Source organism: Orussus abietinus, unplaced genomic scaffold (assembly GCF_000612105.2).
Source record: "Orussus abietinus isolate OABI.00-Male unplaced genomic scaffold, Oabi_2.0 scaffold216, whole genome shotgun sequence".
NCBI lineage: Eukaryota > Metazoa > Arthropoda > Insecta > Hymenoptera > Orussidae > Orussus > Orussus abietinus.
In genome coordinates, this window is record NW_019394378.1 from 93,094 (window position 1) to 117,799 (window position 24,706).

The following is a 24,706-nucleotide window of genomic DNA, read 5'->3' on the forward strand; positions in this document are numbered from 1 at the left end:
GCGATCGATCGGTGGATTTCGCGCTCTCGAAGGGGGGAGCTTCTCCGCGGCGGGTTTCGGGAGCGGATTTCGCTTGCGCGAGTGTCTAGGCACACTCGAGCGAGTGGCAGCTTCCAGGAGATCGTTTGTCCCGAGATAATTCGCGAGAGAGGCTGGATTAGCGCCAAGGACTTCCCACGGGCCTGGGCCCGGTCGTTCCGCGCCGTTTTGGCCGGAGGATTTGCGCGGGAGTCCATTTCTCTGCGGTCTCGCTTTCACCGCGCCCACCTTCGTCCGCGCCGGGTCCGGTCGATTTTGGCCGGACTTCCGGCGCCGGACGACCGGGGAGCCGGTTTGCGAAATGAAACGAGGGGAGGGAATGGAAGAAAAAAAGGGGGAAAAAAAAGAAAACGAACGAACGGCCACTGCGAAACAATGGCAAATCCTTCGGCGCTGAATCACCGGTGGAGAAATAACAAACACGCTCGGCGAGGGGGAATTGGCAATGACAATTGCGGAGCGGGCACGCGCGAGTACGCGCCGAGTACGCGTCGGGCGAATTTTTCGAAAGGTTCCTTTCCCTCGGACTGGTTGCACCAGAACCGCCCGGGGCCCTCGTCCCCGTGATCGATGCACTACTTATCCCGGGGCGAGAGTTATCCCGATCGGCAAAGGGGCGCGTCCACCGGAGGACCCGAGGGGACTCGCCGGTTCCCCTGGAGAACGACTCCTGGGAACCGGGAGTTGAGCCAGGTCGCGGTTTCCGTCCCTGAAGGAGATCCTCGAGGAGGCGGAAGCTGCTCGAGATCGCCCTCCCCTCTCCGGGCTTCCCCGACCCTGAAGAGCATCCCGAAGAGATATTCTCGACCGGTGACGCAACCGCGGATCGTTATCCGCGAGTCGCGCGCGAGCGAGAGGAGAGAGAGAGAGGGAGAGGAAACCCACGGTGATTCATCTCAGCTTCTCCTCCGAATGCCTCTCGTTCCTGCCCTGGTCCTCTTCAGGGTTCGATCCTCGTTCCTCCAGCAGAATGCTGCGAAAAAAAAAGAGATTCGGAGCCGAGAGAGGGAGCAACGGGAGATCCACCGACGCGATGTAAAGTAGCGATTAGCATAATCTACCGTCCATGGCGGCGATAAATTATCTCGTTTATCGGCAGACGAGAGAAGGTGCATCGTGGATGCATCGAGATTTTTTTTCTCTTTTTTTTCTTGTGAAGAATCTATCGTGGATGAGCGGAGACTCGCGCGGCGGCGTCTCGCCTGTGCGCGCGTCGAAGTCCCCGCGTTGAAGTCACCGACGCGTCGAGCGGCTCCCGAGCGAGATGGAAAAATGGGAAAAAATTCGCTCGCGGTGGATTTGAGGTGGTCTATTGGTCGTTTCGGGCTGGGGGAGTGCAGAAGGGGTCCCGTGGGTCGATCGGTGGGACTCTTCCGTATCGGATCGTGGGGCTGGTTCCCCCTCGATCGAGGTTTCTCGCAAGTGGTCCAGATTCCGGAGCGCGCGTGCCCCACCCTGCAGCCTCTCGAGAGACCCCCTTCTTCGTGGGGCACTCGGCAGGGCACCGGGCAGGACGGTTTCGTGTGCCGTCCACTTTTCACCTCGGGGAGGGTCTCACCTGCGAGGGGGATACCACCGCACTTGAAGAGCGCACGTCATTCTTACGACGGCCCAGTAAGAATCGCGCGTCGAAACGCGCAACAAGAGCCGATCTCTCTCGCCGGGGCGTCCCGCGAATCGTCCTCTCTGTTCGATCTCGTGCCTCTTGAAACCGCCGAATCTCCTAGGAAGACACTTCGAGACGTTTAGAAAATTTGATAGGACATTTTTTTCCGACTTATTTTTACTTTTTCTTGATCCTTAGATTTGAGTTTGAGGGTTTTTCATCTCCTCGGGAGTGGCTCGGTCGGTTGGATTTGATTCCATGAATTCGGGGCGTCCTCCTCGGCGTCGATGAGCGAGTCTTGAGAGGGACTCTGGGGCTCCCGAGGGAAGCACTCGCTCGACCGGAAGTGGGAACGGAAGTCCCGATGGCGACCACCTTTCGCGGTGTCGCCCTCCTCTGCGCCGTGGCGCTCGTCTCGGGTGAGTTTTCCCCAGGCGTTTGTCGCCCTTCTCCCGCAACTTCGTATTCCAGGAGAAGACGCTCCTAGGGAATCGACGCCGCGAACTCGGATGACGCGGTTTCATTTTTTTTCTTTTTTTTTTCCCCAGGCCTTTGATGAAGAGGTCCGGCGACGTTCAAGGACCGCGCGCCGTATCGGGCCCGCGGCGCGTCCTTTGCGATCAAATTGCGCCATCGGTGCGGTGAAACCGGAGCGGTCGCTTCTTAACAAGGATCGTACCGATGGTCTTGACTTTTATCTCCTTAACGTCCTCTGCCAAACCCCCGCCGGTTTTTCCTCACGACTCCTTTTGCGGGAGGGAGGTTTTCCGAGGATCGCGTCCACCCCTTTTATCGGCGTCCCTGATAAGCGTCGCCTGTTTGCGTACACGCACTATTCCCCTCGGCGATCTTTTACTCCGCGTGTTATGCGTCTCACGGACGCGCGTAATTGCACGTCTCTTGTAGCACTTTAACCGAGAATTATTATTAATAATTCTCTCGCGAGGGTCGGCTGTTCATCTCTCTCCCTCTCCTTGTGAGGGGTCCACCGAGCGAGAGGGAAACTGACAAGCTTACGCGCCTATGCAAACAACTATTATAGAATCGGTTGCATCGCCGTCTCGGGGATTGCGTAACGAGCGGTTTCATCCTCGGAGGAGATCTTCCCAGGAAATTCGGCCCGTGGAGATGACGTCGCTCGACCTCTGACATCGCCGTGACAAATGCGAAACGTGCCCCTCTAGATGACAGATGATAACAAGGATCGTCATCGCGATTAACTATATATATATGTATATTTATTTTGGTTCATCTCGCGTTTCCTGTTTTTCAGCGTGCCAGCAGGAGACCACCTCTCCAGGGCGGGAGGTCCTCTGCTACACCTCGAGGAACAACCCGAAGCTGCTCGACGGCGTTCTCTGCAAGTGCACCACCCTCGTGCACCTGGGCCACTATCTCCACAACCTGACCAGCTCCGGTGAGACCTAGTGAATCTTCTCGTAGGAGATGTGCCACCCGAAGTGCACCTTTTCCTCGGCGATGCCGCGACGTCGATTCTTTCGCCCCTCGGGGGTTGTCGACGAGTCCAGGGGAGCTCCATCCCTAGTAGCACAAAATATTTGCCCTATATTTTCTATATATTTAACGAATATCCTATATGTTGTAAATATTTACCAGACATTTGGAATATTTGCCTAAGGTTTACTTTAGATTATTATCTCTGAAATATTTATATAATATTACCTCCATGTGTTTTCATAATATTTCTCTACCAGATATACGAAACATTTCGTTTCATTTTAATATACAAGTTTTTTGTTTTCGATATTATCCGCCGAATACATTATAAACGTTTTAAAAGTATATAAAATTAAAATCACAGGTTTCGCTGTCATAATGATATAGCGGAACGAAAATATTAGAAAAATTCGTCCGGTAATAGTCGTGAAGTAAACAATGTATTTTTATTATGTTAATAAGTTAAAAAATATTTCTCTATATGTTTTTAATTATTGAAACTAAATGTGTCATAGAGATTTTCAAGAAATATTTCAAGTATCTTCAATCTACAGGAAATCTTAAAAAATCTGTCGCTTGAGATAATTAGCAAAGATTACAAAGAAATATTTGGAATTTATTCTATACTACTAGGGATTCTGATACGCGTTTTCTTTTTTTCTCTCCGAGAAGGAAGTCAACGATTACTGCCTATTTTGGCTTAAATGCGACCCGGTGTATTACCATCGATCTTGAATTTCGAGCCGCGGAAATCCGGTTCTCCTTCTGGCGTAATGATCGATCTTGATCGAGCGAGCGGAGAAAGCGAGGCGTTCCCAAAATTGGCGCGCGCCTCGTGGGCGTCGAGTCGCGCGGATTAATTGAACGATCGCATTAATTTTTCTTTTTTTTTTTTCCCTCCTACTTTCGGGTTAATCGATTTTCCCTGTCTCGAGAACGAAGGAAGGTGGGGATTATTTTATTGGCAAATTGTTCTTTTTTTTTATTTCATGCGATTTTTGATCAGCGATTCGATTTAATAAGGACGCCTCGCGATCTCGCCCCGATTTCGCAATACGTCCTCCATAGTGCTTTTCCGACCTCGAAGGAAGGTGGGGATTATTTTATTGCCAAATTATTCTTTTTTTTGTTTCATGCGATTTTTCATCGGCGATTCGATTTAATAAGGACGCCTCGCGATCTCGCCCCGATTTCGCAATACGTCCTCCATAGTGCTTTTCCGACCTCGAAGGAAGGTGCGGATACTTTTATTGGCAAATTCTTTTTTTGGTTTCGTGCGATTTTTGATCGGCGATTCGATTTAATAAGGACGCCTCGCGATCTCGCCCCGATTTCACAACACGTCCTCCGGAGTGCTTTTCCGACCTCGAGCTCGGATTATTCGGGTCACCACCAACATCCTTTATGGCGCCTCGACGTCGGCGATGGGGAATATATTTATCCGCTCCTCTCCGGAGATCTTTTTCTACCTTATTCGATCGGACCGAATAGACACCCGCCGCGACCTCGGTTCAATTTTCGGATTTCAGGCCTCGCGATCGCCGAATTAAGGCGAAGTAAAACACGTCGAGGAACTTGATCGACGTCGATAAAGAAGATTTTTCTAAATGCCTACGTCGCCGACGTTCGTTGTTATATTGACGGCTTTCGCTTTTCATATCAGAGCCTTCGATAATTGTATATTTATCGAAATATGAGAGCTCGACGCCATTTTGGTTCTGGCCTGGGCTGAGTTAAAAAATTAAAAAAAAGAAATTCAATTTTTGAATGTGTCAGGACAATTCTTAGAGTTACCAACGACGAAAGTAATTCTCGCTAATAGTATTTCCGCGACCGTTTAACGCTAACTACCGTCATTGGGAGCTAATCACCGCCCCTTCTAATTACCCCACGATTACCGGCCAACCTTTCATGCGTAATCCCAAAGCTACGCGTCCATTGTCAATACAGCTGTCAATATAAATACGAATGTCGGCAACGTAGGCATTTAGAAAAATCTCCTTTATCGACGTCCATCAAGTTCCTCGACGTGTTTCACATCACCTTAATGAGGCGCCGTTAAGTATAGACGAGATGTCCTAGCTCCTTTATGGACCAAGGTGCTCGCCTTCGAGTGATCGTAATTTCTAAGGAGGATCTAGACCCAGATGAGGGAGGGAAACGATCGATCGTCGATTTTTCCTCTTTTCCCTGAAATTCTCTCATTACCTGGGGAGGTAATTGCGAGAAACCAGAGTAGGAAACTCGGTGCCATTTCTTTTTCAGAGGCTCGGCGCATTAGGGAGTCGTCCAAGGAGGTGAATCCGGTTCTCCAGGTGGTGCTTCTGGTCAACGATCCCGAAGCAGTCCTGCAGCAGAGCGGAAATGCCCGCCAGGAGGCGGCGGCTCGCCTGGCGAACGTCCTCGCCGAGGTGGGTCCAGATCCTTTTCCACCGGGAGGAAGCCCTCGGAAAATGGGGGATGAAATTCAGTCCGCTAGGAACCCTCGCGAGATAAGGGCGATCGAAGGCTAAGGATCCTTGGACCCGCGGGACCAGGTCCTGAGAGGTCCCGAAGAGGTCCTGGTCCAAAGGACACTCGCGAGGGCTGATCGCGGAGGGGCGTAGGGAGAGGTCCAGGATGAAAGCGCCTTCCTCGAGGCCGGACACGTTCTCCGGTGACTGGCCCACTTTTTCCGCATTTTCCTTCCTCATTTCCCCCCCCCCTGGAACTTTCTTCCGTACGAAGTGCACGGCGACCTTCTCTAACGATCTCCTTCTTCCGGGTGTCCCTAACGATCTCCCGTCCGAGGCACTTTCATCCCAGGATAAGTGGTCGTTCCTTTAATGGAAAGGAATGCAATCTAATGTACGAATCGATCGGTCCAGGTCGACGGGGTGGAGCTCGAGGTCGCGGCAGGATCCAAGGAGCGGCTAGGAAGTTTCGTCAAGACCCTGAGGGACGAGCTGGTGCGGAAGGACCAAGAGAAGAGGATCCTCCTGAGGCTGCCGACGAGGGCCGAGGACCTCGCCAAGCAGTTCGACCTCAAGACCCTCTCCAAGTAATTTCAGAATTAATTCTCCGATCCGATTTTATTCCTCGTCGACTCGAGGATATCCTCGCAAGGAGGTCTGAGATAGAAAAGGAATGGCGGATCCTCCGGAGGAGGATACATCCTTGTACTCGTTGCGGACGTCGAGTGGCGTCGTCGCGGCCATCATCCGGCGTAATTAGTTAAACGCAGTCATTGAGGGTAACCTGGCGTAACGAGTAGTAAGTGACCAAGATCGAACCACCTCTTCTGAATATGGATGAGTCCTGGACGAGGTGACGCCTCTCGAGGGCAATCCTCCACTCCTCAGGATGATGGAACCGCGGTTTAATTTGAATCGGGCGCAAGGTCTTCGAAGGGGAACTACGAGGAAAAGGAGGAGAGGACGCTTTAACCCTTTCTTCTCTTAGGTACGTGGACCTCTTCACGTTGCCCACCCACCACCTGGTTGGACGGAATGCGGACTTCCGGACCTACCATCCATCCAGGTTGATGGGATTGTTCGACATGCTGAACACGGACAGCTTGGTGGACCTTGTCGAAGGCCTCGGCGCCCCCCAGAGGAAGATCCTCGTCTCTTTGCCGGCGAGGGCCCTCAAGTTCGCCCTGAAGAACGCCGAGGACAACGTCCCGAGGTCGGCGACCCTGCAGAAGAAGCCGACTCCCGTGGATCGCGCTCAGGTGGGTCCTTTTTCGGCCCTGGCCGATCCTTCGGGTCCTTTTTATCAAAGGCGAGGAGTAAAAGAGTATTCCCTTTAGCTCTGCTCTATTCTGAGACAAGGCGAATGGACCGTGGAGAGGGACGAGGACCTGACTGCCCCCTACGCCTTCAGGAACACTTCCTGGATCGCCTTCGAGGACAGGATCTCCGCTGGAATCAAGGTCTCGGATCTTTCTCCTCGAGATAATTCCCTCCGTCACCTCGGGACTATTTCACATTTTCCTCCTGCATTTCAATACTTTTAGGCGAAGTACGTTCTTCTGCGAGATCTTGCTGGCCTCGCGATCCATGATGTTGAAGACGACGTTGACAACGACTGCGGGAAGACCATCACCGAGGAGGTACACGGGGCATTCTCCACCATGAAGAGGAAATCACGCCAGGCTGTCTTGTCCTCGCTGGAGGATGATATTCAGGTAGTGATTAGGACATTGATAAGGCACGAGGTGCGATACGGGATGTACTTACCTGCGGTCGGTATCGTCGGCTCCCGCTTTCTTCTAGATCGCTTACATCGACAGAACGCTCCATCTATCTTTTCACAGCTCACCTGTGCAGGTGAAGTCTGCAGACAAGACGCTCCATCTATTTTACAGTTCATCTGTGCAGGTGAAGCCTGCAGACAAGACGCTCCATCTATCTTTTCGCAGCTCACCTGTGCAGGTGAAGTCTGCAGACAAGACGCTCCATCTATCTTTTCGCAGCTCACCTGTGCAGGTGAAGCCTGCAGACAAGACGCTCCATCTATCTTTTCGCAGCTCACCTGTGCAGGTGAAGCCTGCAGACAAGACGCTCCATCTATCTTTTCGCAGCTCACCTGTGCAGGTGAAGCCTGCAGACAAGACGCTCCATCTATCCTTTCACAGCTCACCTGTGCAGGTGAAGCCTGCAGACGGTACAGAGTACTCGAAGGGAAATGATCTAATTTGGGGAAAAAGTTTCTCCCTAGATCATTTTTAGGAACTAATAGGGATTTCCTTTGCGCTTACTTTCAGGGCTCCGAGCTCTCCTATCCTGGAGCCGTCAAGTCCTCGGACTTCAGGATCTCCCGCGTGGTCGATACGGAAGGGAACATCCAGGCTGTGCGAGAGAACACTCAGACCGAATTTGCATGTCCGAAGCAGGGCTACTTCGTCCACCCGAAGAGCTGCAACAGGTGTCCACGAACTATACCGTGTTTTTAAATCCTTTTAATAATGATATGCAGTCGAATGGAATCCTTTGACGGCGTCGTCCTTTCAGGTTCTATCGCTGCGTGAAGTTCAACCAGGAAGTCGAGGACTATTCGGTCTTCGAATTCGATTGTCCGGCTGGTTTGGCGTTCGACGAGATCACGGAGGTCTGCGTATGGCCAGGATCTCTTCCCGAAGGATCCCCGTGTCCCGGGAGCAGTGAAATAGCTCCTTCGACGAAGGAGAGCTTCAAGTGTCCTGGCCAAGCCGGCTACTACGCGGATCCCAATAATTGCAGATGGTTCTACGCATGCGTGGACCTCGGTACCAATTGCTTCTTGTATTACATGGCATTAATTTCAGTACCTTGAGGTTATGGTAATTTTTTTTTTTTAATTTTTTGTGTACAGGCGGTGGCGAGTTCTCGGCATACGAATTCCGATGTCCGTATGGATTGGTCTTTGATGAGCAGAAATTGGTCTGCGAATGGCCGTGGTTGGTGCCGAATTGCGCATCTCCTGAGTACCAGGGTCATGGGTCATCTTCAGGATCTGCAGGGACTGGGGGATCGGGATATTACGGTGGATCCGGAGGGCAGGATCAGAATGGATTTGGGGGATCCAATTATCCAGGGTCAGGGTATGATCAGAATGGTGGAGTCGGCTACGGTCAAGATGGACTCGGTGGATCTAATTATCCTGGAGCAGGATACGATAATTCCGGACTCGTCGGGTCGAATTATCCCTCGGGGTCGGGCACCCCAGGACATCCTGGCTCTGGATATCCAGGACTCACAGGACAGGAGTATCCAGGCTCCGGAGAGGACCACTCGGGCGGATCGTACCCTGGGCCTGGATCTGGATATCCTGGAAGTGGTGCGAGTGTTCCAAGGTATCCCAATCAAGGAGGCTTCGATTCTGGGTATCCTGATTCGGGATCGGCGCATCCAGGGTCCTTCGACACGGGGAATCAAATTCCTACAAGTGGTCCAGCCTACGTGGGAGCTGTTGGCGGAGGATTCACCGGAAGTGGACACTCGGGGACGACTTTCGGGGGCTTCGCGACGGGACACTCCGGCGTGGGGAAGACTCAATATCCAGGATCTCCAGGATTCTCCCCGGGAAGTGGGGACACCGGGTTCGGCCAAGGTAGCCAGGCTGGATCTTCGGGCTTCACCGCGAGTACAGGACATTTTGGGACCTCTGCATTCGGCGCGACTTCCGGCGTTCACTCTTCAGGGTCGACATACCAGGGCTCTGCCGGTACTACCTCCGCACACGGCAATTCCGTTTTCCCTGGAGGGAAGACGATTTATCCCCTAGGAGTACCGGGGACCGTTCCAGGAAAGACCTACACCTTCTCTGGAGAGACCTCCGGGACCCAGAACGTCCACACGACCGGGATTTACGGCTCCGGAGACACCTCTTCAGGGTTCGACGGCGCCGTCAAGGGAGGACCCACGATTATTCACAGACCTCCGGCCACGGGCACTTCCGTATATTACGATAATACCGGATCTACCGGAGGTTTTACCGCAGGTGGTGGTACCACTTACCATGGGACTTACGGGAACTCTGGCTTTGGCACTACGGCTGGTACCGCTGGTACCAGTGGCGCCATTTACCCTGGAAAGTCGGTCCACGGTACCATCTCAACGCAGGACTCGACTTCCGGCACTCTGGCGACCCACGGCGACGTTTCCGGGACCGTTTACACCGGTACCACCAACCAGGGTCAGGTGATAACAGGAGCCAGTCGACCTGGCTTTGTGGAAACGTCAGCAGGCACGCCAGGGTACACCATAACCGAGGGGGTCAAGACCGTGTTCGCCGGTTCCTCCACCCCCGGGACCTTGGTGCACGGCCCCACGTCCCCTGGGGTCTTCTTGACCGGAAATACGGCCCCTGGAACCGTTCTGAAAGGAGACGCCAGTCCAGGAGTGGTTCTTACGGGAACCTCTTCCCCTGGAACATACACGGGAGGAGTCGCAGGCACGCCAGGGTACACCATAACCGAGGGGGTCAAGACCGTGTTCGCCGGTTCCTCCACCCCCGGGACCTTGGTGCACAGCCCCTCGTCCCCTGGGGTCTTCTTGACCGGAAATACGGCTCCTGGAACCGTTCTGAAAGGAGACGCCAGTCCAGGAGTGGTTCTTACTGGAACCACTTCCCCTGGAACATACACGGGAGGAGTCGCACACCCTGGAGTTGCCATTAATGGTGCAGCTGGGACCACCGGTGGGTACGGTACCCAGTTCACGGGGGTCCATGGTGGTACCGGTCAGACTCACTTCACCGGGAGTGGAGGGACCTCGATTTACCAAGGCACCTCTTCAGGAACCACGGTCTTCGACGTTTCCAAGACCGGAGGTTACGGGACCACCAGCCACGTCGACACTGGGTACAAAACCAACGAGTATCACGATAACGGAGGTCGCGGTACCATTCGCTATAACAACGGCGACGTCACCAACAAGTTCAGCGAGAACGATCTTCATGATTACAGGTAGGGTACTTTTTTTTTCTCTTTTGTAAGGAGGTTCGGTGGAGGTTTGAGAGTTTCTTCCCTTGATCGCAGAACGTCTCACGTGACGGTGACGGAGTCTGGGACCACCATCGTGGGGATGGGGTCTACAGGATACGCCCTGGTACCGGCGGCTGGTGGAGAATATACCAGGGGAGGGTTCACCAAGACCGGGGCCACGAAGACCGGCATCACGGTGGCACAGCTCGGCGGAAGCGGTGGCTACGTCACCGGGACCGGGGGACCTCGACCTCGGCCGAACCCTGACAACATCGGGGAGAAGGCCTTCGAGGGCAACGTCGGGTACACGGGAGGCTCCACTCCCGGGTTCCAGAACTCCCTGGAAACGGCCACGCCGGTTGTAGGACTGAAGACACCGACGTCGACAGGAGGCGGTGCTCCAGGGGTGACTTATGCTCCAGGAGTGGTTCCGCTCGGTACCGGAACCACAACCGGCACGAAGAGTGCAGGGGTGGTGACCTCGGGCACTGGGTATTCGGGTCCTTCAAGGGTGGATCTGGGCTCCTCGACGGGATATTCATACACCAGACCTGTGGTTCCCCTGGGTACCACCCAGCCCCGGTATCCAACCGGTCCCGGAACCACCGTTCACCAGACTGGATTTTCTGGAACCGGATTTGCAACCTCCACTTCAGGGTCCGTTTCGGAAGCGTCCTCGGGATACTCCGGGCCCACCAGGTTCGAGGGCACCTCGTTTTCGGGGCCTGAGGTGCAGTTAAGTACTGATGGGGAGATCGGGGCGGGGGTCTTCAAGGTGGCGGCTCCCCAGGACACCACCTCGTCGCCTTTCTTGGACGTGCAGGTGTATAACAGGCCTAATTTGGGACCGGCGACGCAGGGTCCTGTCGTTTCGAGTACCTTCGGGTACAGAGAGGGCACCAGTGGGTACCAAGGTACCGGGTACGACGTTTCCGGCGGATCGGGAGTTTCGACAACCTTAAGACCCCTGGTTCCCACCGTCACACCCATCACATATTCCTCGGGGACCCGGAAGACCTACCGGCCCTCCACCCTGATTCCGGGGGGTTCCAACACCGGAGGATATCCGGAAGAGGATCTCCAGAGTGGCGGTCCGACCACTCCGCAACCCGTCCTCAAGATCGACCTCAGCCTCCAACCTGGACCCGGGCAGCAGTCCACCTTGGCACCGGAGGTCCCAGCAAATTCGATAGGAGGCATCACCTACAAGCAACCTTCGGTCGGTATCACCTACAAGCAGTCGACACCTCAACCCTCCACGGTGGCACCTCCGACCGGACCTCAGGGTTATACTTATAGAAAGCCCTCCGTGCCATTCACGACCCCCGCGGGTTATTCCACTCCAGGTCGAGGTCGTCCCACGAATGGCCTCGACACCTCCACGGGTGGAGGTTCGCCGACTGATTTAGTGGCAACGATCCCACGGGACGAGGTGGAGAAACTGATCACGAATTATAACAGAGGAACAGTGAAGTACACTCCGAGTGTGTACGACTTCGGAGGCGACCTAGAGACCAAGTACCCGAAGACGGACGAGGAAGGTCAGACCTTCGGATCCACCTCTACAGGGTATTACTCTACCACTCCTCGGTACCAGGGTACCGGGTACGCTGTGAAGGGAGGCGGTGGATCCTCGGTCACCGCCGACGTCGAGTACACCGGGTCATCAGGGTCGGTCTACAAGGGGGTGCCCTTAGGTGGAGTGACCTACTCGTCCACGACCCCGAAATATTTCGAAAGCGGTGGAACCGACCTGGGCACAGGGTTTGGATTGAAGGAGACCACTTACTCCTCCACTCCAGGGACAAGATACTACGATGCCACGGGGCCATCCTTGGACACCGGGTTCCCCGTGAAACAGACAGGGACTTTTGGTACCGTCTACAAGGAGGCAGGTTTCGGAGGGTACTCCACGACGGGGGCTCCTACGTTCTACCGGACGACCGGCACCCTAGGGGGGAGGGTCTCTTCGTCATCTACGGGGACCGGCACCGACTGCTCGGACTCCTACGTCACCAGCACCCTGTCGCCAATCTCCAGGACCGGGACTCCGGTCGTGACCACGTACTCCGGGGGTTACTCTCTGGGGCCCTCGACGACGCCAACTACCGGCGTGACCCTGAAGAACCTCGGGGGGAAGATCGTCGTGAAGCTGAGCGATCTGCATCCCCTGCTGCTCGGCAAACTCGGGGCCCAGTGCTCGTGCTCGGCCGACCCCTTCGAGGTGATCCGGGACCTCGGCAGGAAGTCCCTGAAGGTGAACTCGTCGAAGGGAGAGGTCGACCTGGCGAACTACGACGAGTCCGACGTGTACGTCGACACGGAGGTCGACCAGGAGAAGTCCTACGAGTCGGACGAGTCGGAGTACACGACGGGGGTGAAATCCCAGGGGACGACGCCGAAGACGCCGGATAGCTCCATCATCAGGGTGGGCACGATTCCCGGACCCTCCACCGTGAGGTCCAGGTCGATCTCTTCGAGGGGTCCCGGTGATTCCTCGCTCTCTGGAGAACTCACTCTAAACGGTCCCGGAAGGAGGTCGAGGAAGGGAAAGCTCCTCGGGGATGGGAATTCAGGGAATCGACTGGACGCCTCCGGGAAACCATTTAATATCGGCAGTCTCCACGTCTTGGGGAGCTCCGAGGAGGACGACAGTGGTCTCCAGGTCGGCGCCGAGTGCGCCAGGCCTGGTCTCTTCAGGCACCCTAGGTACTGCGACAAGTTCTACGTCTGTCACTGGGACGAGAAGAAGAAGGCCTTCTCCTTGAACGTCATGAAGTGCCCGATTCACCTGACCTTCGACAGCGAGGCCGGGGCCTGTAATTGGCCCAGCAAGGGCCCCGTCTGCCAGGACGGCAATCTCCTCGTCTAGGAGTCGCATCCCCCTGGGGAAGATTCGCAGATCTCTCCTGGAACCCACGGAACGGACGCAACACCCTGGAGACGCGCTCTCGGCGCCATCTTAGTTTATCGCCATTATTGGCGATGGAGAACCAATTTGTGTATATACGATTTCCGCTGTCGATCCCTTTCCTCGAGATTTAATTTTACCTTGGAAATGTATAAACAAAACGTAGGGGGGACAGGGTTCATTCCTAAGTCTCGCGAATGCTTTTGCCGATATAATTTATTTAAGTTTATCCCCATAGACCCCATTGCCGAGTTCTCCTGCCAATCGTTCCCGGTACTGCCATGTCGATGAAAAAAAATAGTGAAATTCCGTGTAACGTGCCATCTTTCTCTTAACAATGATTAACGTCTGACAAAATATATAGTGCGTAGCTCTGTGAGGAAGTGAACAATGTCATTTCGGCAAGGGGGAATTCGCCAAGCTCGGCTTGGCGACGAGTCGAGCGCGAAGATACGGAAACGGGAAACGATCGGCGGCTTTCTATCCATTTCTAGACCGCCTTCGTCGTGTCTCTTTCTCTCCTTTTCCTTTTTTCCCTCCTTCTTGACCGATTCTCCTGGACGAAGTCGAGCTCTCTCGGTTCGTTCGGGAGTTTCGATCGACTTGGAGCGGTCGAAAGTTGGGCCCGTTTCCTTTTTCCCTCTGATCCTTCTCTCTTGCTCCTGGAGGCTTTTTCTCGGCGGGTTAGTTTGCTCACCGACTGCGGGGAGGGGCGATAAAAAATCGGAGCGTTTCCAGTGGTTCGGGAGCGTGCCGGGTCTTTGTAGAAAGTGGAGTTCGACGGCCGCGCCTCGGTGAGCAAAACGCTCGCGACCGATAGTAACGGGCGAATTGTCACCGGTAAAAAGGAAATCGACGACGAGGTAGTCGCTCTCGTTGAACGGTTGCCGTTTATTTCCGAGATTAAGGGGGAATCGATCTCTCTGGATTGCCGAAGAACAGGTGGAGGCGCCAAAGTGGGCCGATAAACGGCAGCAAGAGCTCGGCCCACTGACCCCTTTCACGGAGCCCTACTTTTGAGAGGGCCTCCGACTCTGTCAGGATTTTTGGCCGAACGGGGCACGAGACGTGAAAACGCCCGAGGAGAAAGTTCCGGGGAATGGAATTTCACGTAACTTTTGTTAGAGGCGTTTTCCGGTATATCGCCCGGTTCAGTCGGAAAATCGGTTGCGAAAGTCGGCCGATAGCGAGCGCGCTCGACGCCGCTCGGCGGGGGTTAAACGGCCATCGAAACGATTCGAGCTAACGATCGGCATTGCGCCGCCACAATCGGTGACTTTATCTTTCTATTTCCATAATCGGGAAACGAGGGAACCGCGGGCTGGTAGCAGAAACGACCGCCGATTGCGCAAAGGCCCCGCGAAAGGAAAGGGTTCCCGTTCGAGAGAGGAAAGAGAGGAAGAAAGGAGACGGGCCATATCTAGGGCGGTACTTTCACCGGGCCATTTCTTCTTCTCTCTCCTCGCCCCTTCGACTTTCTTTTCTTCTCGTTAAGGTGAAGTGAAACCCCCCCTCAAATCAGTCGATTCGAATAAAACACCTTTTTTTTTTAAGGGTATTGGACCAAATTGTTCGAAACGTTGACACATGACTCGTGATTGTCAAAGAATTGTCCTGACACATTCAAAATTTGGATTAAAAAAAAAAATAGTTAACTTAGCCTGGATCAGAACTAAATGGCGTCGAGCTCTGGTATTTCGATCTATATCCAATTATTGAAGGCTCTGATATGAGAAACGAAAGTGTCAGGACAATTGTACGACAATTTAAAATACTCTGGTAATCGATAAACTTGTATTTGAACGAGATAAAGTCAAAAAAAGTGTTTTATCCGCTTCTATGCCAAAACGATGGTAATACGAGGTCTCGGAGTGAAGATTTAGTTGAAATGAAAATCACAGATGGCGCAGGGTGTCCCTCAGCAGTCAATCAGGGCCTCGGAAATCATGAATCCAGAGGATTTCTGGAGTCTTACTCCGATTTCTTTACAATTATTATACGAAAACGACAGGTGGAGTATGCCATTTAGTACAATACCCAATACAATTCTACCCAGCTATCGATATAAAAACGAAGGTCGTCAACTTAGGTACTTAGATAAATCTTCTTTACCAACGTCGATCAAGTTCCTCTACGTGTTTCACTTCACCTTAATCTCTCGCCTCGATCCGCGGATCCGGGAAGGGCTTTTTATTGGCAAAGGAGATCTATCGATCAATCGAGCCTTTGATTTTTCATCCCCGTTTTCATCTCCTCGGTGACACGCTCTTCGGATGAGAGAGAGAGAGGCGGGACGTTATTAATTTCCAGCTGCGAGTTGGGAAATTCCGGGGCAATAAATTATCCAGGATTTATTAATAGGCGGGACGAAAATAGGAGGGGGGCCGCGGGAGGGGGGATCAATAAATAAAACGAGCCCGGGGCGGCGATCGAAAGGGAACGATCTATTTGCGCGAGTCCCCTTTTCCTCGGCTTGAGGTTTAAGTGGCCAATTGTCGCACTCGGCGATTTGCAATTGTCGCGTTTCAGCTGAAACTACGCAACGAGGCTTGCGCCAATTGCGGGCCTCGAGTTTCTCCGCGGAAATATCTCCCCGGGTTTTCCTTTCTCGCGGCCGAGGGTTTTGGCGGATTTCATTCTCGATACCTTGTTCAGATGAATTGCCAGGATTTTTATTTCCGAATTTTTTTTTTTAATTATCCCTTGTGTGGCGTTTAATGACTTATGACTGGCCGATAAGACGGGCCAGGTCTGCATAAATCTGCATGGCTGACTTGCGACAATTCTTTTAAGGGGTCGATAGGGCGAGATGTGACGCGATGGGTTGTAATTATTTCTTTTTGTCTGTCTTTTTTTTTATTAAATTTTTAGCTGTATAATGTTTGACTGTGGAGGTTTAGAGAAGTCCACGGAGACATGGAAAGACGAGAAGCGGCGATCCGAATCGGTCGCCTTGTTCCTGCCGGTCGAGTCTCCGTGGTGGGACGCAGAAGGAGCGAGAGAGAGGCACTTATGCGGGCCGCGCGAGAGCGAGGGAGACGCCGATAGCGCGAGGTGGGAGTCGCGGTACCGCCAGCGCTCGGAAGTGATATAAAGGCGAGCGAGGGCCCGGCTGAAGTTTGACTCACCTGGACTGACAGCGAACGGCTGACAGCGGGACTGCCAGGGGGTTCCTCGCTGCCACACCACTTCCGAACATCATGTGAGTCCTGACGATCCTTCGAAGCGGCAAATATTGTTTGCGCGACGCCTTCAAAATCGGGGAATTCTATTTCACTCGTCCTGGAGCGAGGCTGAGGAGTCTGTCGAATTTTTTTTCTTTTTCCTTTATTCTTTTTCGAAGTGTTAAGGCGATACGAAAGTGTGATATGTATACATTGAAAGTGAAAATATTCATAATAAGTTTTCAACAAACTGGGTGCGCCAGAATGTCTAAAACCTTCACACGTGATTATGGAGGCTCTAAGGAAGAACGCGAGGCTCGTGAAATTTCATTTTTCGAAAAAAAGAAATATGTATCTTTTTTTCCTTCCCCGGGATAAATGGAAAATTTCTTTTTTACACATTTTTAACATTTTTTAGAAATGACACTTTCATATCATTTGGAGGTTCTGATAACGAGATGCTCGCGGCACTCTTGGAGATATTTTTCATTTTCATGGTCGCGAGGTGCACCGATGTCGGAGTCGCCGCAAGGATCGCATTTCGCATTCTCTCGCGCAATTTCCGCGGTTTTGCATAATTACGCGAGTTACGTAAAGCCCACCTACGTGGGCTTGGAAAGGAATCGGTAAAACCGGCATCGCTCCTCGGGGTAATGTCGAGGTCTTGCTCGCACTCGAGGCGATTACATTCGAAAACCGATTTTTCCTTTCCGCGGTATTGCTCGATAAGACTTATTGCTCGGCGCGGAATTAAGGTGAAGTGAAACCCTCCTCAAAATCAGTCGATTCGAATAAAACACTTTTTTTTTTAGGGTATTGGACCAAACTGTCCGAAACGTTGACGGATTACTACTCAACCTTACCCTTTAAACACAGAGCCATTTCGACATATGGGCGAAATTCGTCTGACCGTGCAGGCAATATTGGGCCAAATGTGGGGCGCCTTTAGGCGCTCTTCGTAACCAAAGGGTTAGAAAAAAAGTGTTTAATTGGAATTAACTGATTTGAGGGGGGTTTCACTTCGCCTTAACCATATGAACACAGAGGCATTTCGACATATGGGCGAAATTCGTCTGCCCGTGCAGGCAATATTGGACCAAACGTCGGGCGTCTTTAGGCGCTCTTAGTAGCCAAAGGGTTAGAAAAAAAAGTGTTTAATTGAAATTAACCGATTTGAGGGGGGTTTCACTTCACCTTAAGCGAGAGCCGATTGCGCCGCAGGACCTCGCCTTGAAACGCAGAAAGTGAAAGGGTGCAGTCCAGGTCCGACGTAATTCCTGTCTGAGAAATGACTTTTACCTTTAAGATATCTTTTTTCCTTATCTCGACGACAGAGATCGAAACGTTCATTTTCCAACGGGATATCTAATCGTTCTCGACTTTTCTCGCTTTTCAATCGATCTTTTTTTTGTCTGCTTTAGTCGACCCGGAATCGAGGGCGCGTCCAGTCGATTCGACTCTCGCCGGGAAGTAGAAAGCGGAATGGCTCGATCGTGCGTGGATCGAGAGATCGGCTCTCCTCTCTTTTTTAAATCCCCTTTCTTCCCTTCCGCGACCGCGTTACCTCCTTCCGGGACGCCAAGGATCGCTCAATCGAGGTTATGAAAGGGGTTTAGAAATTTAATCGACGTCGATAAAGTAAAATTCATCCATACCCTTTTTTGTGGGGATGCCGTTTTGAATACTCAAGTGGGAACATAAGCTGGCGCGTCCCGTTACCGACATTTATATTTATGTTCAAGTCTTTTGCGGTCTACGTTGAGAATTATACGAACTGAAGGGTTCTATATGTCGTTTCGGGAAAGTAATGATAAAAAGATCGATGTAAAACTGCCGAAATCCCATGAATTCGTGACTATTTATATTCTGACGAACCGACGTCGCCATCTGTGACGTCAGTCGGTCCATTTTCGATCTGTAGGAATCGACTGATTTGAGGGGGTTTCACTTCATCTTAATTGAGGGAAAGAAATGGGGAGATTAAATGGTATCGATTCGAGTTTGGTCCAGTACCCTTAAAAAAAGTGTTGTACTCGAATCGACTGATTTGAGGGGGGTTTCACTTTACCTTAATTGAGGGAAGTAAATGGGAGATTAAATGGTATCGATTCGAGTTTGGTCCAGTACCCTTAAAAAAAAGTGTTCCATTCGAATCGACTGATTTGAGGGGGGTTTCACTTCACCTTAATTGAGGGAAAGTAATAGGGAGATTAAATGGTACCGAGTCGAGTTTGGTCCAGTACCCTTAAAAAAAAGTGTTGCATTCGAATCGACTGATTTGAGGGGGGTTTCACTTCACGTTAATTGAGGGAAAGTAATAGGGAAATTAAATGGTACCAAGTCGGGAACTGGTACCCGGTCCCCCGGGAGAAGCCGTGAACCGGTGCATGGTGAACCATGAAGAAACCAGTCGCCTCCAGCAGTGAAAGTACCGCGGTAACCCGTGAACTTTACAGGCTTATAGCACTCCGAGGGACACCGAGTTCCACTTTGGAGAAAAACTCTAAGACGGGAGGGGACGGAAAAAAAAAATTAAAAAGAAAAAACGCACCGCGTGCACCTCGTACCTTAAAGAACTGGGAAAGTCGGAGTAACCCAGATAGAAATTCATGATCACCATGTGATGAGGAAAATCGATTTACAATTTCCAGACTATTTGCTGCATGAAATGTCTGCAATATATGTACGCATATTACACAATTATATGTATTACCCAAATATATGTACGCGTATTATACAATTAATTTGAAGAAAAGTTTGCGGCGAATTTGTCAGGCCCTCAAATATGAGTTACAGACGCTGCAATTGTTCATCAGCAATGCGTGAGATATGTACATACGCGTACAAATATTCAGACATCTCATGTACTTAACATTGTTTCATATTTAAGGATTTTTCGTTCGTCTCTGCAGATATGAGTTCTAAATGAGGACTCGTAAGCAATACCGTCATGATTCATTTCATGATCTTGTATGAGGCAAATTTGAAGGAAATTGTTCATTACTTTGCCTATCTGAGAATAAAGCGCCCTCGTTACAAGAATCCGCGCGGCCTGTTCCTAATATCGGATTTTTTTCATGGCGTTTCTTGCAGGGTGGTGTGGGAAGCGGTGCTGGTGATGACGGTGGCCATCCTGGCCGATGCGGCGGTTCCGGATCCCCCTACTTCCGGAATCACTACGGTGGGATCCTTGAAACTGGCCACGGCCGCAGACTGCGCCGGCGTGGTGGCGTTTTCCGCAACGCGTGCCACCGTTGTCGTGAGTTAAAAAAACATTATCTTCTTTTCTTAATATACATACCCTGAGAAAAAGAGCATCCTGACGCGAGGAAATATGCCCTGCCGCGACTAAATCCAGGATCGAATGAAATCCGTCGAAAGAAATGTTGGTGAGAGTAAAGAAAGTTCGTGTAAGTCAAGGATATCTCCTTTTCCTTCCTAAACGAAATAATTGTTTCTTGATGTGATTATGTGCCCATAATTATGAAAGTGGTCTAAGTCATATATTTTTTGTTTCGAAATTACATTGAATTAATTTCGTTTTAAATAATATGGCGTGAAATAACTGATAAACTCATTTTTTTTTAAATTTTGACTTAGACCACTTTCATAATTATGGGCACATTTATGGTTTGGGTGGCGGTATATATTCCTTGCGGTTAAGTGGTAATTTTTCTTAGGGTAGGTTGGACTGGGTTTAAGTATTTTTTTAAATATTTTTTAAAATTCTTTTTCCTTTGCAGGACGCCAAGATTATCCTGGCGGAGACCCTGGTGGACAAGGGTGTGGGATATGCCTCGGAGACCGGGATTTTCACCACCCACTGTCCTGGACTCTATCAGTTCAGCTTTGCTGGGTATGGCAGCCCGGATCTCCGGCTCACCCTGAAGAGGAAACCGAACAAGGAGTCATGGAGACCGGTGGTCAGCTCCGGACCAGGTGGAGGCGCCAACCTGGTCTATCTGGACGTGGAGACCGGCGACCAGGTCGCGGTTTTCGTCGATTCCGGAAAAGTCGCGGACGGGGCCAGTTTCTCGGGCCATCGCATTGCCAAGAAGTAGTCCTCGATTTCGATTCGGTTCGGGGTCTCTTCGGGGTCGAAGAGGAAGGATGGGAAAACCTCGGCCGAATCCAACGGGGAGGAAAGCGGAAAATCGGCGACTTTTGGAAACGCTTGGAAATCCAGTCCCTGGAACTTGTCTTTCTATTCCTTGTTTCGAAATTCTCGCTTTCTGCCTCGCTTAGTCTTCTGGGTCGTCCCCTCCTCGAGGAAGCGGACTCGAAATCTTCCCACCCACGATTGGGATTTTTTCTTCTCTTCGTAACAAACTGTGATAGCCCCTTCTTTCTTCTTTTATTTTTTTTTTCGTTTTAATGGAAAAATAATGGAAAGTTGCAACTTTTCGCGGCTGGCCGCCGAGGTGGAGCCTTTATCGAAGGAATTTTCAAAGAAATATGTATGTTAAATGTTTAATCGGAGATTAATTATGAATTATTTAACGATTGGCGGAAATTCGCAACTCTCCGCGCTCTCTCGACTCTGTCTCTCTTCTGTGTCTTCTCTATCTACTCTATTTTCGATCTTCCACTTCTGCCTCCTCTTCACTTCTCGACTGATCCTAATTTTCATTCACTTCTGTTCGTGGTCCTTTCCGTCTTTTCTTTATTCTACTCTTCTCTCCCTCTATCTCTGATTTTTCACTTTGTTTTCTATTCCTCCTTTTCCTACCTGGCTATCGATTACCTACCAGTATTAAGATCTAGAATTCTTCTAGCCCTTATCTTGCCCTTTATTCTTTTCCTTCTCTTTCAATTTCTCTTTCGATTGCTCTCCTTTTTCTCTTTTCTGTCGGATTTCTCAACCTCGTGACTTCTCTCCTTTCCGTTCTACTTAACTCTATACTGTAAACTCTTCTTTTTTCTCTCGTTACTTCCTCTATGCTGAACTTCTTTCTGTCCTCTTTCCGTCTCTTCTCTGTCTCACTTCATCTCGTTCTCAAGCTACTCGTTCATCCTTTCAAAACTACGTGATAACGCTGTGATAAGTCTCCTAAAACTTTAATGTAGCTCTCCACTTTCTCCTCTTACTTTACTTTCTACTTCTCAGTCTACCCCTTCTCTTTCAACTCTTGGAATTTCAACTCTTTCGCTGTCGTTCTCTTTTTCTGCCTTAACTCTCCCTCTCTATACATCTACATTTACTTTAACTTTCTGTATCATTTTTATTTCCCTCTTCTCGTTCTCTTTCGTCTCTACGCATTTTCGCATTTTCCTTCTTCAACTCTTTAATAGACTTCTGAAATTAATTCTTATTCTCTCGTCTGTCTACTCTCTTCATCTTTACACCTCTACCTTCTCTTATTTTTACTCTTCTCTCTCCTCATCTTTTTTTTATTTACCTTCGCTTCCTACGTCTCCTTTCCCGTGTAAAACTATACTTTACATGCAAGCTGTGATTACTTAACTATTTCTTACGTTTACTATCGCACAGTGACCGTCAATCGCGACTGATTGCGGGTATTGTTGGCGCATTTACCTATCTGTACCTATTTTTATTTTATTTTTCTACTATTGTTACCTCTTCCTACGTTATTTTTCTTCCGCCTGTCTGTATTTCCGTTGCTGCACCTGTGACTGTTAATGTTAAGTACCAACTGGGACGATTAGATAACAATCATTGATCGTTTATGACAAGTAACACTGACCGTTTTCATTATTTTCCGACGTCTTCCTATTCTCTCTTTCTCTCTCTCTCTCTTCTAATTCCTTCATATCTCTTGAATAAAGCTGAATTTTAGCGTTTCCTCTCCCCTCGGGTGAACTTTCTCCTCGTTTCAATTTTTCGTTTCACTACTGTTTACCCTTCACGTTCTATACATACACTTCTCTTTCTCTTGCCTTCCTCTCTTCAACTTCTCTTCTTTACCTCGCGCTATCACAGTCGCATTGTAATTAAAAAAAAAAAAAAATGATTAAACGGCTTACGCCGTGCGAGTTACCCGAATTGTCGAGGGACTTGCCCTTGCGTAATTGCAAACAAGATTATATGTTACTATGTAAAGGACACGTATAAATGTATGAACAACGAGAGGTGTACTCTCGGATCCTCGGTGAAGAAACAATGTACACGTGTATATTGAATTAGGAGGTAAAAAGAAAAAATGAGTTCCGTCCAAAGTTTCATTTTGGTAGGAAGGAGGAAAGGATCCCTCCTCCGAGGACACCTGTTCACAGGGTCAGCTCGACGGGTCCTTTCAAAAGGTTCGGATAGACCTCGAGGACAGGAAGGACCTCGTCCTCGAGGAATTCGGCGACCTGTTCGGCAGCTCTTCCGGTATACGTCTTCGGGTCCAGGATCTCGGTCAACCGGGGCAAAATGGGTGCGAAATATGGGTCCTTCCTGATCCTGTCCACCAGGTCGTTGTCCAGGCCGTGCTCCTTCACCTGGGCCCCCGCCTCGTGCGAGAGGACCCTGATCTTTTCGTGGCAGATCTTAAACGGAGAAAGTAACGAAACATATACCCAGGGAGAATCTCGAGGATGCCAATTGCGAGGAGATGGGCACCTTGGGAGGATCTCCTTTATCAGGGTCCTTTTACCTGGCGGTCACCTCCTGCCTTGACCATGGCCATGATGACGTTCTCCGCGGCCATGAAGGGCAGTTCCTGGTCGATGTGCCTGGCGATGACCTTAGGATATACCACCAGACCCTCGGTGACGTTCTGCAGGGTCGTCAGGATCACGTCGGCCGACAGGAAGGCCTCGGCCAGGGTGATGCGCCGGTTCGAGGAGTCGTCCAGGGTCCTTTCCAGCCACTGGTTGGCGGCTGTCTGCAGGGCATTGTTCCCAAGGGTCATCAGATGACGAGCTATGCCGCAGCATCTCTCGGATCTCATGGGGTTCCTCTTATAGGGCATCGCGCTGGACCCGATCTGCGTGCTCTCGAAGGGCTCCTCGATCTCCTTCATGTTCGCCAGGATCCGGATGTCACTGCATATCTGGGGGAATTTTATTTCGGACCAATTAATTTGGTACCATTACATGACTTCGGGTTTTATTTCCCTTTTTTTTTTCTTTACGACTTTACGACACCTTGTGGACGCTCGCCCCGAGGGAACTGAGGACGTTCATGCACTCCACGTCGACTTTCCTGCTGTAGGTTTGTCCGGTTACCGAATAGTGGGATTGGAAACCCGCCATCCTGGTCACCGTCTCGTCCAAGCGCTTCACCTTCTCCTTGTCGTCTGGGGAAAAAAGGGAAATATTTTATAACCTAACCTAATCCAACCTAACCTAACCTAACCTAACCTAACTCATGTATATACATCTAGTGCCATCGAAGAAAATCGAATCTCAGCTCACCGTTGAACAGCTGCAGGAACGAGGCCTGGGTGCCGGTGGTTCCCTTGACTCCTCGGAATTTCAGGTCGTTCCTGGCACGCCGAATCGCCCTCTCGTCCATCAGGAGGTCGTGCAACCAGAGGGAAGCTCGTTTTCCAACCGTGGTCAGCTGGGCAGGTTGGAGATGGGTGTATCCCAGGGTCGGCAGGGACCGGTACTTCATGGCGAAGTCTGCCAAACGTGACAGGACCCCTGCCAATTTCGGCAGCAGGATGTCGAAGCCGTCCCGCAGGATTATCAGGTCCTGGGGAAATGGGAGATGTTTAAATTCAAGAATCACAATTTATTGGATATCTGATGTCCTGTCATTTTTTTTTTCTTTTTTTTTTCTTTGGTAGGGAGTTACCGTGTTGTCACCGACGTAACAACTTGTCGCCCCCAGGTGGACGATCGGCGCCGCTTTCGGACATTGATTACAGAAAACGTGAAGATGCGCCATGACGTCATGTCTCGTCAACTTCTCTTCTGTCGCGGCGGCCTCGAAGTCGATGTCCTCCAGGTGGGACTCCATTTCCTGGATCTGCTCCGGGGTGATGTTCAACCCCAGTTCCTGAAATCATTCCTCGTATTATAGTGATGTGAACCCCCCCCCCCCATTAAATCAGTCGATTCGAATAAGACTTTTTAAGGGTATTGGACCAAACTGTCCGAAACGTTGACACGTGACTCGTGATCATCAA

General features: G+C 50.8%; 3 protein-coding genes across 5 annotated transcripts in view; 2 read left to right on the forward strand and 1 right to left on the reverse strand.

Moving 5' to 3' along the window:
- Positions 1 to 1,392: 1,392 nt before the first annotated feature.
- Positions 1,393 to 13,840, forward strand: LOC105701080 (mucin-19). Of its 3 annotated transcripts, none has more exons than XM_023432060.1 (12): positions 1,393 to 2,064; positions 2,919 to 3,062; positions 5,369 to 5,514; positions 5,971 to 6,143; positions 6,545 to 6,815; positions 6,894 to 7,016; positions 7,101 to 7,271; positions 7,851 to 8,011; positions 8,098 to 8,351; positions 8,438 to 9,969; positions 10,177 to 10,532; positions 10,605 to 13,840. In XM_023432060.1, the coding sequence occupies exons 1-12, from the start codon at positions 2,010 to 2,012 to the stop codon at positions 13,420 to 13,422; spliced, it is 6,204 nt and encodes a 2,067-aa protein (XP_023287828.1). In that variant the 5' UTR covers positions 1,393 to 2,009; the 3' UTR covers positions 13,423 to 13,840. The 3 variants fall into 3 exon arrangements, with proteins under 3 accessions (XP_023287828.1, XP_012282928.1, XP_012282927.1); XM_012427505.2 differs by having other exon boundaries at positions 8,438 to 9,811; positions 10,019 to 10,532; XM_012427504.2 differs by having other exon boundaries at positions 1,394 to 2,064; positions 8,438 to 10,532.
- Positions 13,841 to 16,555: 2,715 nt separating this feature from the next.
- On the forward strand, positions 16,556 to 22,744 carry LOC105701076. The gene is made up of 3 exons (XM_012427501.2): positions 16,556 to 16,663; positions 19,719 to 19,884; positions 20,369 to 22,744. Coding segments are annotated over exons 1-3 (486 nt in total). The 5' UTR covers positions 16,556 to 16,661; the 3' UTR covers positions 20,687 to 22,744.
- LOC105701074 (adenylosuccinate lyase) overlaps positions 22,548 to 24,706 on the reverse strand; it is a 29,974-nt gene continuing 27,815 nt past the window's right edge. Inside the window, exons 2-6 of the mRNA XM_012427499.2 lie at positions 24,373 to 24,576; positions 23,988 to 24,270; positions 23,718 to 23,869; positions 23,225 to 23,623; positions 22,548 to 23,117 (exon numbers count right to left, since the gene is read on the reverse strand). Of these exons, the coding sequence (XP_012282922.1) occupies positions 22,854 to 23,117; positions 23,225 to 23,623; positions 23,718 to 23,869; positions 23,988 to 24,270; positions 24,373 to 24,576 (1,302 nt within the window). The 3' untranslated portion in view covers positions 22,548 to 22,853. The remainder of the gene's footprint in view (positions 23,118 to 23,224; positions 23,624 to 23,717; positions 23,870 to 23,987; positions 24,271 to 24,372; positions 24,577 to 24,706) is intronic.

What these genes read in the sequence shown, in the direction of transcription:
- LOC105701076 (XM_012427501.2), top strand. An exon ending in CAACGCGTGCCACCGTTGTC is followed by an intron (nt 19,885 to 20,368) that starts GTGAGTTAAAAA and finishes TTTCCTTTGCAG; the next exon opens with GACGCCAAGATTATCCTGGC.
- LOC105701080 (XM_012427504.2), top strand. Translation starts at nt 2,010, where the DNA reads ATGGCGACCACCTTTCGCGGTGTCGCCCTCCTCTGCGCCGTGGCGCTC. An exon ending in GGATCTCCGCTGGAATCAAG is followed by an intron (nt 7,017 to 7,100) that starts GTCTCGGATCTT and finishes CAATACTTTTAG; the next exon opens with GCGAAGTACGTTCTTCTGCG. An exon ending in CGCTGGAGGATGATATTCAG is followed by an intron (nt 7,272 to 7,850) that starts GTAGTGATTAGG and finishes GCTTACTTTCAG; the next exon opens with GGCTCCGAGCTCTCCTATCC.